The 16,681-nt window shown below is 40.8% G+C and overlaps 1 protein-coding gene across 1 annotated transcript; it reads left to right on the forward strand.

Annotated features, from left to right (window-relative positions):
- The first annotated feature begins 1,864 nt into the window (after positions 1–1,864).
- Oosp3 (oocyte secreted protein family member 3) lies at positions 1,865–10,550 on the forward strand. Its single transcript, XM_042054441.1, has 4 exons — positions 1,865–1,940; positions 4,004–4,182; positions 6,436–6,533; positions 10,487–10,550. Exons 1-4 carry the CDS (start codon positions 1,865–1,867, stop codon positions 10,548–10,550), a joined length of 417 nt encoding a protein of 138 aa, XP_041910375.1.
- The last annotated feature ends 6,131 nt before the right edge of the window (positions 10,551–16,681 follow it).

A 16,681-nucleotide genomic window follows, 5' to 3' on the forward strand; every position in this document is an offset into this window, starting at 1 on the left:
GGTTTTAACAAGTTTTGTAGTTAAAATTCATGTCATTTCATGAATTTTCTTTTTGGTTTGGTTTTGTTTGGGGCCAAGGGGTTGAGACAGGATCTCACTATGTAGCCCTGGCTGGGGAGGAACTCCTTATGTGACCAGGCTGGCCTCAAATTTAGAGTTTGCTTCCACTTCCTGAGTTCTGGAATTAAAGGTGTGTGTCACCACACCTGGCTCATGGGGTTTCTCAGAGCTACCTGGTTAACAGGACTCTGTTCCTTCTCTGCCCCAGCATACTTAGCACTCATGTTAGGTCTGCTATACCTCGGTTAACTTTTAAGTTATTGTGAAAAATTAATAACATTTTCAGATCTATCTGATGCCTCTCAAACTTCCACTGAATGAAAAAAACATGAACCCCTTATTATAGAAGTATTGAGATGGAAGATGCATTTTGAAATTTTTATTTACTTATTTGAAAGTTTTATTCTAGGAATACACAAAACTTCTCTTTTATACTACAATATCCTTTTTGTTTGTATTTAATTGTTTTTCAGATAAGTCATCAAGCACTTCTCTTAATAGACTTTCCAGAATATTTTCCACATGTACATTTTATTGTTGGTTATATCAAAAATAAAATGCTAGTATCCTGAGCTTGTGCAATAAATACCAGTGTAGAAAAACAAGCTGCTGGTGAAGTTAACAAACACCTTTATTGATATACCTGAAGAAAACTTAAGGCTTTTGTGGTCTTGTGGTTTGAATGGGAATGGCCTCCTGAGGGTCATATATTTTAATAGTTGGTAGAACTGTTTGGGAAGGATTAATTATGACCTTATTGAAGGTGTGGTTACTAGGGACAGGCTTTAAGATTTCAAAAGACCATTCCAAGTGTTCTCTGTCTCTCTCTCTCCCTCTCTCCCTCTCTCTCACTCATGTGTCTTTGCCTCATAGTTGTGTCTCAAGATGAGAGTTCTAAGCTACTGCACCGTATCTGCCTGCCTGCTGCCAAGCTCCCCATCACCGTGATGGTCTTCATCTCTGAAAGGTAAGCCCCAAATAAATGCTTTGTTTTATAAGTTGCCTTGGTCATGGTGTTTTATCACAGTAATAGAAATGTAAGACAGGTAGATCATAGGAAATTTTAAAGCCTTCATATAAAACTGACTCTGCAGGAAATACACACCACTCTTCCAGGATATCCCATGGTGCCTGGAACATCAAAGTCTCTCTGGTGGTCTAGAAAGGTTCAGTTTCAAGGGAATAAGGTATTAGTGGCTTAGATATTAGTGTCATTCTAGCAAGAGCATTATGAAATCACTGAAGAGCACTGGGTTCTCTCAAGGTTGGTTTAGGAATGGTCAAGATCAGGGTCTCTGTTGACCTCTTCTTCCTGATTGTTAATGGTAAGTAACTTCTGCTAAGTCAACTCCCAATACTACCAAAGAAGTAACTAACTAGTGAATTAACCAATTAAGCTAAATATGTATCACAAACTTAGGAAGATGGCTTCAACCACCGATGACAAAGTATGTCATTGTGTCAGAGTCAGGGGCATCCCTAAATCAACTCATAAACCACTAAAGACAAGCCAGAGATTTGGCCACATAGTCAAGCATTTCGAGGTACTACATAGACAGTTCAAAAGCACCCCAGAATGTATGCCGTTTTCATTTAGCCAACACTTTATTTCTACAGCCTGTATGATAAAGAAAGGCTCAGGAGTTGCAGTTTGCGGGGGGTTATTAAAGGTTTTTTTTTCTCCTAGCTGAATTGAGTTCATTGAATTCATCTGAGTCAAGCCTCAGGCATAAAAACACTTCTGGCTGCACAGTTCTTCTCAACTACCTGCTAACTGAGGAGGTCTCAGCCCAAGTCTGGCATGATGAAGGTTTTTGTTATATCAGGACTGCTGCTGCTGCTCATATCTGGGATGTGGAGGTGTTCTGGGCAAGAGCCAGGTATCAGAGTGGACCATTTCTGGTGATGCTTTCACGGGTTCTTCAATGACCATGAGTTATAAGGTTCTTAGTTTTGAGGGCTTTATTATCCCATCTGAAAAGTTAAAAACTTAATAATTCCAACACCTGGCATGGTGTTGTGTTCCCTAAGACAGAGTGGGTCAGAACTTCCTTAAAATACCTCCAAGTCCTGCAGACCACTAGAGACTCGGCTCAAAGGAGGCAGAGGTTAACTTGGGAGTTTTTCATATAAATTGTTGTAATGTCTTAGAAGGAAATTTGATTATGAGTACAGGTTCTAAGTATAATGTGTATAATGTGTATAATATTTGCAGGACTAAAGGGAATTTCTGGAAGGAGCACAGTTACCATGGAATACAATTATCACTGCTTATAGGAAGGGAGGGTGTTAGAGAGCAGGAAACACTCCCTATTCTTTGCTTTTAGATACAACAAAAGGAGAGTTGTGCAAAATGCCTATTGAAAATGTGATAGTCCAAGCTGATCAACTATGACCAAGATAAACTAAACATTTATTTTAATAGGAAAAACTATAATGTGAAAGTTAAAAGGTTAAACCGGGAAGTGGAGGTTTCTGAGATGATGGGAAAGGGGCATAAGCAAGAGAACCCTCCCATCGACACAAGGCAGCTGCAAAGAATGAAAGAAAGAAATCAGGTGGTGGTGGTGCACACTTTTAATCCCAGCACTCGGGAGGAAGAGGCAGGCGGATCTCTGTGAACAAGAGCTAGTTCTAAGACAGGCACCAAAGCTACAAAGAGAAATCCTGTCTCACAAAAAAAAAAAAAATGAGAAAATGACACTGGGGGCAGTGAGCTCCTCCACAAGGCTGCCAAGTTTGCCCAGGGAAGGTACGGGGTTGCTGAGGTTACCCAGACAAGGGGCAGTGATGGAATCCACAGTACAGCCATACAGAAGCAGATGGGAGATGAATTTTGAAAGCAGAGGTGAAAAGACTGAGTGGAAGACTGTGGGAGGGAAAGGAAGTGGGAACTGGGACTTTGGGCTTCAGCGGTGGGCAGATATGGTGCTGGGACTGGGATGAGGAAACACAAGCGGGAGGGAAGTAAAGACTGTAAGTTCCACATGGAACTTGTGCATGCTGAGGGCTACTTCAAGTCCTCTGTGTATCTGACAGCTGAATGGAGAGAAGGTGTGAGTCTTCCAAGGCCCAACAATTCGCAGAGAGCTGGGACTGAACACTATGCTCTTTGGGCCCACTATACTGAGGTGCCTTGGAGAGCAGAATGCTCATTTGTGCCCCAGAAGGACTCTTCTCCCAAGCTTTAGGATCAGATCTCCATGTGAACCATATGGCTGCTCTATTTGGCACACAGCCCTGGCCTGATGATGAAGACCTGTGGGCCATGGCAGTGGTTCAGTTAGTAAAGTACTTTCCATAGGAGCACGGAGATCTGTGCTCTGCTCTCCAGCACCCATGGAAAAGACTGATCCCAGCACCGGGGAGGTGGACAGACAGATTGCCAGGCTTGTTGGCCAACTACGCTAGCAGAGTTGGCAGGCTTCAGGTTCAGTGAGAACACCTGTCTCAAAAAATAAGGTGGGGAACAACTGAAAAAGGCAAACATCTACTGCTGACCACCATGTAAGTACACACATGCACACACACACACACACACACACACACTCACACATGCTCTCTCTCTCTCTCTCTCTCTCTCTCTCTCTCTCTCTCTCTCTCTCTCTCTCTCTCTCTCTCACACACACACACACACACACTCACAGCTTAAGTTTCACAGATGCCAAGGATTGGGGAGCTTGGTACCCAATACAGCACCCTGATAAAAGTACATACAATTCCAAATAGCCATCACAGTTAATCTCAGGCAGAGCTTTTGGGGTTTTGCGAGTTGTTTCATTTGAGGGATGTCAATGGGAAGAAAAGAGAAGTAGAGTTATATTATGACAGGGATTGCCTTTGCCTACACGCCCAATCTCTGCTTGTTTTGGTTAAACCAGGTCTTCTTTCATGCCATGTATTGAGGTGCAGCAGCTGACTGCCTGCTCTTCTCTTCCAACAGTATTGGTGGAGTGCAATTATCTGAATCTTCGTGTTGTAGCTAAAAGGGCACTGTTTTATTCAAATGAGCGTGTAAGCCCTGATGAATTATTCCTAGGGACGGGCTGCAGAGTGACTTTGGTGCGACCATTTGAATTTGAGTTTAATATTCCTATCCAGTACTGTGGGATTGTTATAGAGGTAAGAGAAGGAACTGTTTTACCTGCTGCCATCTGCAAAGTCTGGTCAAGTGTTACTTCCTGCTCTTGTCTTAATATGTGTGTAGCACTGGTACTGCCAGCCTGGTGCTTTAGCCTGAGAGGAATACAAAGAATGTGTTTGTCACTGCTACTCATTCACCAGACATTATGTACAGGACACTTGACATTAATAAAAAACTATATAGACTTTTCTATCAGAATAAATTAATGTTCTATCAGCATGACACACGTATTATTTTCACATGGCATTTTACACACCTAATCCTACAGAATCAATTCCGCCTCCACGTATATAGATGAGAAATTGAGTGTAAAAGCCATGTAACCAGACACATGAAGTTTGCATACAGCAGAGCAAGGGCCAGAGACAAGGCTTGCTGATGCCTATGCTAAGCCCGTTGCCTTGGTGCTATGATGACTCTGGCATGGGCAGAATGGAATGAACAACAATAATAAACGAAATACAAGACGTCCCTAGTGAAGTAGCCTATTGTGCTGTCTCCATCGCTAAACTACAGCTTATTCCTGGGGGTATTCCTGTGCTGCTCCTTCTTAGTGTGGTGCTCAGGGCCCAGGACTTAAACTAATGGTGGCTCAGCATCCAAATCATCCAAATCAGCAAACACAGAGTTTCAGATTAAAACTTTCCCCAGGAAGTAAAGGGGCAAGAATGGTCTGGAGTGGTCTGAACTAGAAGTAGACTTAATTTGTTCACTTCTGATTAATAGACATGTATGTGTTATATGTGTGTATGTGTGTATACATCACTGGAAGCAATAGTACTTCAGCATCTATAAGGAAAAGTAAAAGTCAACTTTGGTGGAGGAAGTTTCAAGCACATCCAAGGGAAATACAAAACATCCCATTTACCTTGCCTTAGTTTGCATTGCTGTAGTCATTGAAATAAGTGTGTTCTAGGAACCTAAAGCTCCTGTCATGAGCATGGACTAACTTGGACAGACTGGCATGAAGGGCCTTCAGTCTTCTCTGCCTCGTAGTATCGTGCAGTGATTGCCTATCTCAGTCCACTTCTCAAGCTGTGCCTACCCACGGCAAGACGTCAGGCACTCAGATTTGTTCCCATACGTCCATCAAAAGAAATCCAAAGGCATTTTGAGGTTTTTAGCAGCTAAAAGCAAGTGTCAGATATAGAGCCCTTCACAGAAGTGTAAGTCCATAGTTATCAAGTGGGGGCGAGCCTCTCCACAGGGAACATTGGGCCATTTGAGGAGACAATATCAACGACTCCTTCCAGAGAGGAGGAGGGTGCAACTGGCACCTGGGGAAGAGGAGCAGGTGTCTAGCGTCTGCAGGCACAGCCCCCTCCACACATAACAGAGAGCTACCTATCTCATGCGCAGTGTCAGCTGGGAAACCCTGGCCAACATACCTATACCCACCCTCTCCCCTTACCCCATTCTCTGGGCAGACTTCCTCTACAATTGGTGCAGCCTAAACTCTGCCAATCGTGATGAGGCCACTTCGTAGTCTTAAGAGTGTCTGTCTGTCTGACCTCTAGATTTGAAAGCTGAATGAAATAAATTTTTCAGACCTTGGGAACCACATGAATCATCATCCATCCCACTATTCAACAAGTTACTGACTTTGGAATTATTAACTGGGATTATATGCCAAATCTAATATGATCCCAATAGCATAAATAATGGAGGATCAAATTGTTACAGAACTTGAAGCCAGTATGGTAAAACCATAGGATTTGTAACTTATTACTAAATGTATATGCATTTCATGCTTAGGAAATCCAATTGGTCAATACAAATACACTGTTTTTTAGTTAACACTTTTCCTTCTAATGAGATTTTTAGAAACTTGTACATCCAAAGTAAAAGCCAAATACTGTGCTTGAAGTCAGAAGTATCAGGAGTCTCTCAGACTCCTTCAAATAGTTTATTCATCTTTTAAATCCTCACAGATCACGTTTCCATCTAAGTAAGAAAGAAATACTTCCTAGAACTTTGATTTGGAAAGGCTAGTAAAAAGCTCCAGGGATGATGTACCAGCCCTTGGCAATCTCATTTACAAATTATATGTCAAGTGTTTTGCTTTATTTCCTGTTTCAGTGCCTCTGATGGCAGAGAGAACTTTAAGCACATCAATTCAGTTGCATATCTTTATTTCTTGGGGTGGTAGAGTGGCAAATGATTTATCCTTCAATTTCTTATTTGAATATGTAAAAATGTGTTGTGACAAACCATATCTTTTATCTCAACAGGTAGTAGTTGATAGAACTATCTTTTATTCCTGGCTCACCTATAAACCCAAGAATCTACATATTTCTGCTGAGCTTCCGTTGAAGTGTGTGGTTCCCAGGTCAGTACCAAACACACGCTCATGGATTAAATTCCAGCAGCTCTTGGCTAAAATGTATCATTGTTTGTCCACAAACCTTGAAATTCATAACTTCTTTTTTGTTTTGTTTAGTTTTTTTTCTTTATTGGGAGGGAGTTTTCAGGGATTCCTCATGAGATCCTGAGTTTTGTAGCTGTGTGTCTACAGCAAGTCAAACCATCTTAACTTTATTGCAGCCCCTACCAGAGGTCAAAATTTAGGCCAAGAAAGTGAAACAAGTTACAAAGCCATGAGTGGGTCTTGGCTGCTCATCCTTTCTACTCCCCACAATGAAGGACATGTTGCCAGGCCAAGCACATCACACCAATACTGGCACGCTGCATCTATGGAAATTTCTTAAGTACACAGATTGGCTTTGACCTTCTGAAAAACCCAAAAGACCCTAGCTGGGTCTCATGGCAGTCATGTAAAACCAGCTATTCAGAAGGATAAGGAAGACAGACTGTAAGTTCAAGACCTGCCTGATGCTACTCCATGAGTTTAAGGCCTGCTATAAAAGCTGGACCATCTCAATATAAAAAGAGGGCCGAGGACAGAGCTCAGTGGTAGAATACTTACCTAAGAATCACAGCGCCCTGAGATGAGTCCCCAAGTACTGCAAGACAGAGGTGGGGGTGGCAGAAGGAGGGCAAGAGGCCGAGAGAGAAGAGACTGAAATTCTAGGTTACTAGAAGATTAGGGTTCAGAAAGTCAAATGAAAATTAATTCTACCTTCTTAAGTTTTAAAATAATTCAGCAATAAATGACATAAAAGATAAAGCTTTAAAAACAAAAACAGCCAACTGGTTTAAATAGTAAGTTTCTAACTCCATAAGTAATTTGGAATTAAATAAGACAAAAAAAATTAGAAAATTTCCAAAACATAGATTGTGTATACCATTAGCATTTGGGTAAGAATAGGACTCAGTCCTTTCTAATGAAAATAACCACTGAGCGCCGCTGTGTGCCACTCATAGAGTCTATGAGCCCAGGGCACTTGAATCCTTATCATCAACTCTGTGTGTACAGCATGAATACCAGGCCAACTTAATGACAGAAACTTAGATAGAAACATATTAAATGATTTTCTGGATACACAGAGCCAGAAAGTTCCCAATTTAATTTGACAAAATGACATGAAAACACTGTTTTCTTAACTAAGCTTTAGTGCACTGTGCTGGTTAAGAAGTTTGTGGAAGTCAACTTCCAAGATGACTCACTGACCTTCTGAAATGATACGATTCAAGGGAGGGGCTAGATGGCTCAGTGGGTAAGAGCACTGACTGCTCTTCCACAGGACCTGAGTTTGGTTAGCACCCACATCTGTCAGTTCACAACAAAGCCTTAGCTCCAGCTCCAGGGGGGAATCTTGTCGCCCTCTTATGGAATCTCTTGGGGCACTGTACTGTGTAAACACACACACACACACATATATAATCAAATAAAATCCTTAAAATTAATCAGACTTCATTAGTCCTGGTAACCTGCTAATTCAACTTGGAGAGATTTTAGGAATATCTTCCCTTCAGCCAATTACTCCAACACAGTATTTTCTGGAAGAGATTTTTCTTAACTGAGAATACTTTCAGTATCCATAGACTTATTAGCCCTCAATGGAGGTCCAAGACTGCTGAACAAGATAACGCAGTCATCTTAAAGCTATCAAAACTGTAGCTTCTTAGCAGAGTGTTTAAATCTATTATGTTTTACACCAAGGGCCACTGGACTCACTAAACTGCTGTGTGAGGCTGGACATAAGCCCAGGGATAGTGATTCTTTAGGCCTCTGCCCACTGTTTCTAACTCCTGTTTTCAATGTTTTGTTTTTCCTTGGCAGTTCTTATGCCACGGATGACCCAAAAATGCCTCCTTCCTGCCTCAATTCTGGTTCCTGAAAAGGCAGAGGACTCTGCACTTCTTGTAACTATGTCCACTTACAAGATAACTGGGGTAAGGACTCCTGTGAGGGGAAATATTTAATATGCAAACATTCACAGATTATATCAAAAGAAAAAATTATGCATCCACATTTAGTATTTGTTTGGGGAAGATCCTATAGTATCTCGACCACAAACTCCGTGGAGATGGTCATATTACAGTCACTGTACAACTTGATTAGAGGCTGCAATAAGGCCCCAGCCTTACCATCCTCTCTTCATTCTTGGATGTCTTTCCTTGACAGTAATATTTTGCATTACAGTATTTGGAACTGAAACATCTGAATCCAAAGTCAATGTCTGTAATGGGAGGAGGGACAGAAAAGTGCTGAATTTACCAATTTGGAACATTTTCTTCACATTTTCTCACAAAAAGACCAAATGTTCTAAGCTGAAGGTGGCTCTGAAAAGAAAAATATAAACAAAATGTTTTATGATTTACACTGGGTGTTGTCAAATATATTCAAGATCCCTTTGAGAACTGTTTTCCCTCTTTCTTCTGTAAGCCTTTAGAAAATGAAATCTATGTAGCGCTACTCATAAAAGATGAATTACCTGCCATACTTTTCCTATTTTTGGAGCCCTAAAGTTAGCTGGCTCCAGCTCAGAGAGTGCTCAATTAAAACAAAAATTCTTGATATATGGAATCCTCTCTCTCTCACCCACACCACACACACACACAGAGAGAGAGAGAGATGAGAGAGGGACGCGAGAGAGGAGAGAGAGAGAGAGAAACATACAACATTCGAGCAATAGTTTTTAAAGATATGAAAATAGCAGGAGGACTTGAGTAGCAAAAGAGGTGGTTCCCTGAAAGATGAGAGAGATTGATGGGTAAAAGGAACAAAATATATTATATAAATGTATAAATTTGGCAAAGAATAATATTTTTCTTTTATTGAACATAGTTTTTTTCCTCCCCTCCCTCTGCTGCTCCCAGCTCCTCCCCACCATCCCTTACATCTAAATCCACAACCTTTTTGTCTCCCATTATAAAACAAAAAGGCTTCTAAAGAATAATAAAATGAAATAAAAACACATCAGAATAGGACAAAACAAACAGAAGGAAAAGAGCCCAAGGAAAAAATACATATATAGATACAGAGACTGACAAATTGACACACACAGAGAACAACCAATAGCCTTGGCAATAGTCTGGATTCTTGAGAGTTCCTATGAAACCCTTTTATCCAACAACTCAATTAGATGTAAACCATTCCCGGTACTGGAAGCTTCATTTGGTGCAACAGATGTCCATTTAGAGCTCTGTCTCTCTGTTTGGTGTTGTGGGATCTCCTTCCGCTCCTTCAGCCAATAGCCGCTGAGATACCAGCCCATTGGGGTGTGGTCTCTCTTTTTAAAAGTGCGGCCACTTCCCTCCACTTGCTCTCTGGCTTCCAGCTCCACTTCAGGTGACTAGGCTCCCTTCCTGATTGCGCAGAGGGCTGTTGTCTGGGACAGTGATCTGTAAGTTTTTCCCCTTCAAATAAATAACCATTTTATTAATCATAATTCCAAGCTGGTGTGGGATTGTTTGTGATTTATGCCTTGGGCGCCAATCTGTAGAAGGAACGGTGGATTACGTCCTGCCACCCAGCTAGCTTTACCCAAAATAATTACATGGAAACTATTCTTTTAAACACTGCCTGGCCCATTAGTTTCGGCCTCTTATTGGTTAATTCTCACATCTTGCTTTAACTCATATTTAGTAATCTGTGTAGCACCACGAGGTGGTCACTTACCAGGAGAGATCTTAATCTGCATACATCCCGGAGAAGAGAGGCATGGCGACTCACTATGGCGACTGCCTGAAGCATCTCCCCAACTCTGTTTCCTTTCTCCCGCAATTCTGTTCTGTCTACTCTGCCTACCTAATTTTCTGTCCTCTTAAAGGGCCAATAAAGTTTTTTTTTATTAATCAATGACAGTAACACATAGACACTCCTCCATCAGTTTGGGGGTTTCATTTAGATAACCTTCATATATGTAAATATTTTAGGAAGTTTCTGTACCAAGCTGAGGATGACACTTGGGGCATTGAACTTGGAAAGAAGGGAGAGTGAAGATCTGTCTCTAGCTCACCTATCTGCTTAGCTGACCTACTTGCTTCTGTGGTAGCCTTGGCTAATGGAGTCCCAGGGAATGCCTGCTGCAGTTGGGGGCTGGGATAATGGGAGGAGTGGGGGAGACAGGCTGGAAGAGATCTGTGTAAACCCTTAGAGATGGGAGCAGGGAGTGGGGGAGGCTGCAGCAAATGGTCTGCTGCAGAGGTAGGGGTGAGACTGGGGAGCTGGATTTGGAGGTGAGGAGGAAAGGTGAAGAACTACTCTTAGCTTACCTCCACTTAATTGTTTTATTTTTATATATTTTGGTTTTTATTATCTTAAACAATTTTTAAGTGTAAATATATTTTCATCATGTGCTCCCCTCTCCCAAGTCTGTGATCACAGTCACAATCATATATGTTTGTCGTATAAAGAATTTTTAGAACAGTGATTAAAATATATTGAGAAATCAATATTGCTATTACTGTTACTCTATGAGAAAATGAAATAAGATAAAAAAGTTGTAATAATGAAATAAAAATATTCTTAAACACCAGTTGCTGGGCTTTTTTCCCACAGTCAACACCCTTTTATGGAGCGAGGAACTATTCTCATCAAAGACCTTTTCATCCATCCTGTCACCGCTGACTCACCATGGCAACATAAAGTTTATATATATTTACATATTTGCATGTTTTAATTGTATTTTAATATACTATAACCCTTTACGATGCCTTTGAAAATAATCTATCAGTGTTTTTAAGCTTTACTATAACCACAATCTATAAATAAAACATTTTATTTTGTGTCGTATTATGCCTCTAAATCAAGCTAATTGAGTTTTTACATTTTAGGCTAAATTAGTAGGAAAATGGGAGCTGGGGCAAAGCAATTACCAATCTTCTTTTTATTACCTTGTTTTTAATTCTTGCCTATTGAAAACTAGTCCCAGTAGTGTGTAGTAATATGACCTATGAACTTGCTTGGCAGAGAGTCGATGGAGACTGAAATCCATTAGAAGTAGAGAGAGCTCAGAAGTGTGAACAGCACATCTATTAAGATTCTCCCCCACAGCTAGCCAGTGGTGGCTCACACCCTTAATCCCAGTGCTCAGGAGGCAGAAGCAGGCATATCTCTAGTCTGAGGCCAGCCTAGTCTAAAGAGCAAGTTCTAAAACAGCGTTACACAGAGAAATCCTGTCTCAAACAACAACAAAAAAATCCTCCTGCAGGGTCTGGGCAAATGGATTCATAGATAAGAAATCTGTAGTGTCAAACTGAAATTTGAATCACAAACTTTAAAGTTGGGGAGGGGGTGGCCCAAATACCATTACAGTGTTTTGGAAGCAGAGACAAAGGGTCCTCCGGACAAGGTAGCTAACTAGACTACTAGCCAGCAAAAGACCCTGCCTCAGTAAATAATGTGGAGAGCAATAAAGGAAGATACCTGACATCAACCTCTGGTCTCCATAAGCATGTGCATACAGAGGTACATGCAAAAAGGAAGGAAGGAAGAAAAGAATGAGAAAAAAGAAAATAAAAAGAAAAGGAAAGGAAAAGAAAAGAAATAAGAAAAAAATGAAAAGAGACGTTCCTCCTGAATGAAATCATTCTGTAATCGAAGTTTAGGTGCGGGTGGTAGGTTCTGAGTCTGTTACATGGTTATTCTGTCAGTCAGTCTGAGGCAATGTTAGCAACCTTCCTATTCTTTCACTCCAAGGATGAAGAACTGGGCTGGTTGCCCCGGACACTGAAAGTAGTGACCATGTCTTCCTGTTTTTTTCCAATAGTTCTTTTGTCAATATTGCCATCATTTCAAACTTGGAATCCAAGCTAGCATTTGAGGAATTGCAGGTGTATGCTCTGTGGTGGGAATTCATGAACCATCACTTTATGATCTGGGAAAAGGATACAAGGCAGAAGCTTTCCAAAGTCCAGACTGTCCAATGCATGCTTGTCTCAAATCTGGGTTCACTTATACCTGGCAGGGGTTCAAGTGCACACTTTCTGCTTTGGCACTGATAAGTATTTCTATTTGTATATCCAGTTAACTGAACTCTAGCAAAGGAAGGTCTGTGAAGCTCCAGTAATCTCAGTCCTTTGTACAGATGGCAGATTCATTGCTTTGCTCATATTATCGCTCCTCTCTCTCTCTCTCTCTCTCTCTCTCTCTCTCTCTCTCTCTCTCTCTCTCTCTCTCTCTCTCTCTCTCTCTCTCTCTCTTGCACTGGTCTCCTGCAGCTCAGCCCAGTGCTTCACTGTAGATCTCAGTAACTGCTTCCATTAGTTGCTAGTTGAAGGTTCCATGATGGCAGTTAAGACAGTCATCAATCTGATTACAGGGGAAGGCCAGTTTAGGTGTTCTCTCCACTGTTGCTTAGAGTCTTAGCTGGGGTCATCCTTGTGGATTCTTGGGAATTTCCCTAGTGTCATGTTTCTCGCTAGTCCTTTAATGGCTCCCTCAATCAAGATATCTCCTTTCTCTCCTCAGTGTCCTTTCCCCTCCTTGAGCTTCCTGTTCCCTCATCTTCTCATCCACCCTCCCTTCTCCCCCCACTACTTCCAATTTTCTCAGGATATCTGGTCTGTTTCTCCTTTCCAGGTAGATCTAAATATGTTTTTCTTAGGGTTCACCTTGTTACTTAGCTTCTCTAGGATCATGAACTATAGGCTCAATGTCCTTTGCTTTACAGTTAGTATCTACTTATGAGTGAACACACACCAAGTTTGTCTCTCTGGGTCTGGGTCACCTCACGCAGGATGTTTTTTTTCTAGTTCTACCATTTGCATGCTAATTTCAAAATGTCACTGTGTTTTACCACTGACTAGTACTCCATTGTGTAAATGAACCACGTTTTCTTTAGCCATTCTTTGGTTGAGGGCCATCTAGGCAGTTTCTAGGTTCAGGCTATCATGAATAATGCTGCTATGGACACAGTGGAACAAATGTCCTTGTGGCATGAGCGTGCATCCTTTGGGAATATGCCCAAGAGTGGTATTGCTGGGTCTTGAGGTAGATTGACTTCTAATTTTCTAAGAAACTGCCATTCTGATTTCCAAAGTGGTGTACAAGTTTGCACTCCCACCAGCAATGGTGGAGTGTTCCCTTTATTTTGTATCCTCTCCAGCATAAGCTATCATTGGTGTTTTGATCTCAGGGTTGAATGTTATAAAATGGTATCTCAGGGTTGTTTTGATTTGCATTTCCCTGACGGCTAATGATGCTGAACAATTCCTTAAGTGTCTTTCAGCCATTTGCAATTGTTCTGTTAAGAATTCTCTGTTTAGATCCGTTTCCCATTTTTTGATTGGATTATTTGGTAATTTGATGTCTAGTTTCTTAAGTTCTTTATATATTTTGGAAATCAGTCCTCTGACTGATGTGGGGCAAGTGAAGATATTTTTCCATTCTGTAGGCTGCCATTTTGTCTTAGTAACTGTGTCCTTTGATTTACTTCTCAGTTTCAGGAGGTATCACTTATTGTTTTTCTCAGTGTCTGTGCTACTGGTGTTATATTTAGTAAGTGGTCTCCTCTGCCCATGCATTCAAGGCTACTTCCCACTTTCTCTTCTATCAGGGTTCAGTGTATCTGATTTAAGTTGAGGTCTTCAATCCAAATGGACTTGAGTTTTGTGGAGGGTGATAAATATGGATAATTTTCTCTTCTTTGAAAATCAGGTAGAATTCTGTGATAAAACCCTGGGCTTTATGTTGTTGTTGTTAAGGAGACTTTTAGTTTCTGTTTATATTTCACTAGGAATTATGGGTCTGTTTAAATTGTTTATCTGATCTTCACTTAACTTTGGTAACTGCTATCTATCAAGAAAATTATCCATTTCTTTTAGATTATCCAATTTGGTCAAGTACAGGTTTTAAAAGTATATCCTTATGATTTTGTGGATTTCCTTGATATCTGTTTTGTTCCATTCTTCATTTCTCATTTTGTTAATTTGTTCTCTTTCTTCCTTTTGGTTGGTTTAGATAAGGGTTTGTCTATCTTCTTGATTTTCTTAAAGTACCAACTCTTTGTTTCCCTAATTCTTTCTATAGTTCTGTTTTTACTTTGTTGATTTCAGCCCTCAGTTTGATTATTCTTGCAATCTACTCCTCTTGGGTATGCTTACTTCTTTCCATCCTAGAGCACATCTGAAAAGATGTGCTGTTAAGTTGCTATTATGAGATCTCCAGTTTTTTTTGTAGGCACTTAGTGCTATGAACTTTCACCTTAGTGCTGCTTTCATTATGTCCCATAAGTTTGGGTATGCTATGTATTTATTTTCATTGAATTCTAGAAAGTCTTTCATTTCTTTCTTATTTTTGTCTTGACCCATTTTTCATTCAGTAGACAGCTGTTCATTTTCCATGAGTTTATAAGCTTTCTGTTGTTTCTGTTGTTGTTGATATCCAGCTTTAGTCTATGGTTGGTGGTCTGACAGGATGCAAGGAGTTATTTCAATTTTCTTTTATTTTTTTCAAACTTACTTTGTGTCTGAATATGTGGTCAATTTTATAGAAAGTTCTCTAAGGAGCAGAGAAGATAGATTCTTTTGTGTTTGGATGAAAAGTTCTGTGAATATGTTAGGTCCATCTGTTTTATAACATCTGTTAGCCTCAGTATTTCTCTGGCTTACTGTCCATTGATGAAAACAGGGTATTGAGACTCCCACTATCAGTGTGTAAGAGTCAATATGCGATTTAAGCTGTAGTAATATTTCTTTTGCAAAAGGGGGTTCTCTTTTGTTTAGGGCACAAATGTTAAGAACTGAAATTTCATCTTGGTGGATTTTTCCTTTGATGAGTATGTAGTGTCCTTCCCTATCTCTTTTGATCAGTTTTGGTTTGAAGTCTATTTCGCTAGATATTAAAATGGCTGCACAAGCTTGCTACTTAGGTTCATTTGCTTAGAATATCTTTTTTCCAACTTTTTACACTGAAGTAATGTCTATCCTTGATGTTGAAGTGTGTTCCTTGGATGCAACAGAAGGATGAATCATGTTTTCATAGCTATCCTGTTAGTCTGTTTCTTTTTATTGGGGAATTGAGACCTCTGATATTGAGAGATATCAATGATTATTGATTCTAAGAGATTGACCTAGTGCCCACATGGATCTTTCACCCCTATGTTCTAGTCTCTTTGGTACATGAAGATACTCTGCCAGCTACCAAAGGAGAAATGTGGATACAAACCCAACTACAAAACCCTTGGTCAACAATATTTCCTGTCTGTCAAATATGCTGGGACAATGGTGCCACAAAACTTGTAGGAGTAGCCAAACTATGCCTGATTTAACTCAAGTCCCACTCCACAAGAGGGAGCTCATGTCCAACACTGCTTGGATAGCCAGGAACCAGAGAATGGATAGTCCAGAGACCTAGGGTAGAACCAAACATGACTGGTCTTGAAAGAAAGAAAGAGAGTAGAGAGAGAGAGAGAAGAGAGAGAGTAGAGAGAGATAGAATGAGAAGAGAGAGAGAGAGAGGAGAGAAGAGAAGAGAGAAGGAAAGAAGAGAGAGAGAGAGAGACGAGAGAGAGAGATGAGAGAGAGAGGAGAGGAAGGAAATGACTCCTAATGATATTCTGCTATAGTCATAGATCAGTTGCCTTGGTCCCAGTCATGATCAGAGAGGCTGCCTCCAGCAGCAGATAAAAGCAGATGCAGACCCACAGTCAGACATAATGTGTAGAGAGAGTATAAATTGGATGTTTCCATCTGGTCCATCCCCCTTGGAGCTCAGGGAATCCCACAGAAGATAGGGAGGAAAGATTGTAGGAGGCAGAGGGGATGGAGGACACCAGTAGAACACACCCCACTGACTCAACTAAGCAGGGCTCCCATGGGCTCACAGAGAAGGAAACAGCAAGCACAGGGTCTGCATGGGTCTGCACCGGGTCCTCTGTATATGCTGTGGCTGTTAGCTTCATGCATTGTGGGACTCCTAACTGTGAAAGTGGGTGTATCTCTGGCTCTTTTGCCTGCTCTTAGGACTCTTTTCCTCCTGTTAGGTTGCCTGGACCAGCTTCAGGGTCCTTTGCCTTGTCTTATTGTATTTTGTTTTCTTATGTTTGGTTGTTATCTCTTAAAGGCCTGCTCTGTTCTGATAGTAGACTGAGAAGGAGTAGATCAGAGAAAGTGGGAGGTTGAAGAGGG

The sequence above is a fragment of the Arvicola amphibius genome, chromosome 1 (genome assembly GCF_903992535.2).
Source record: "Arvicola amphibius chromosome 1, mArvAmp1.2, whole genome shotgun sequence".
Classification (NCBI taxonomy): domain Eukaryota; kingdom Metazoa; phylum Chordata; class Mammalia; order Rodentia; family Cricetidae; genus Arvicola; species Arvicola amphibius.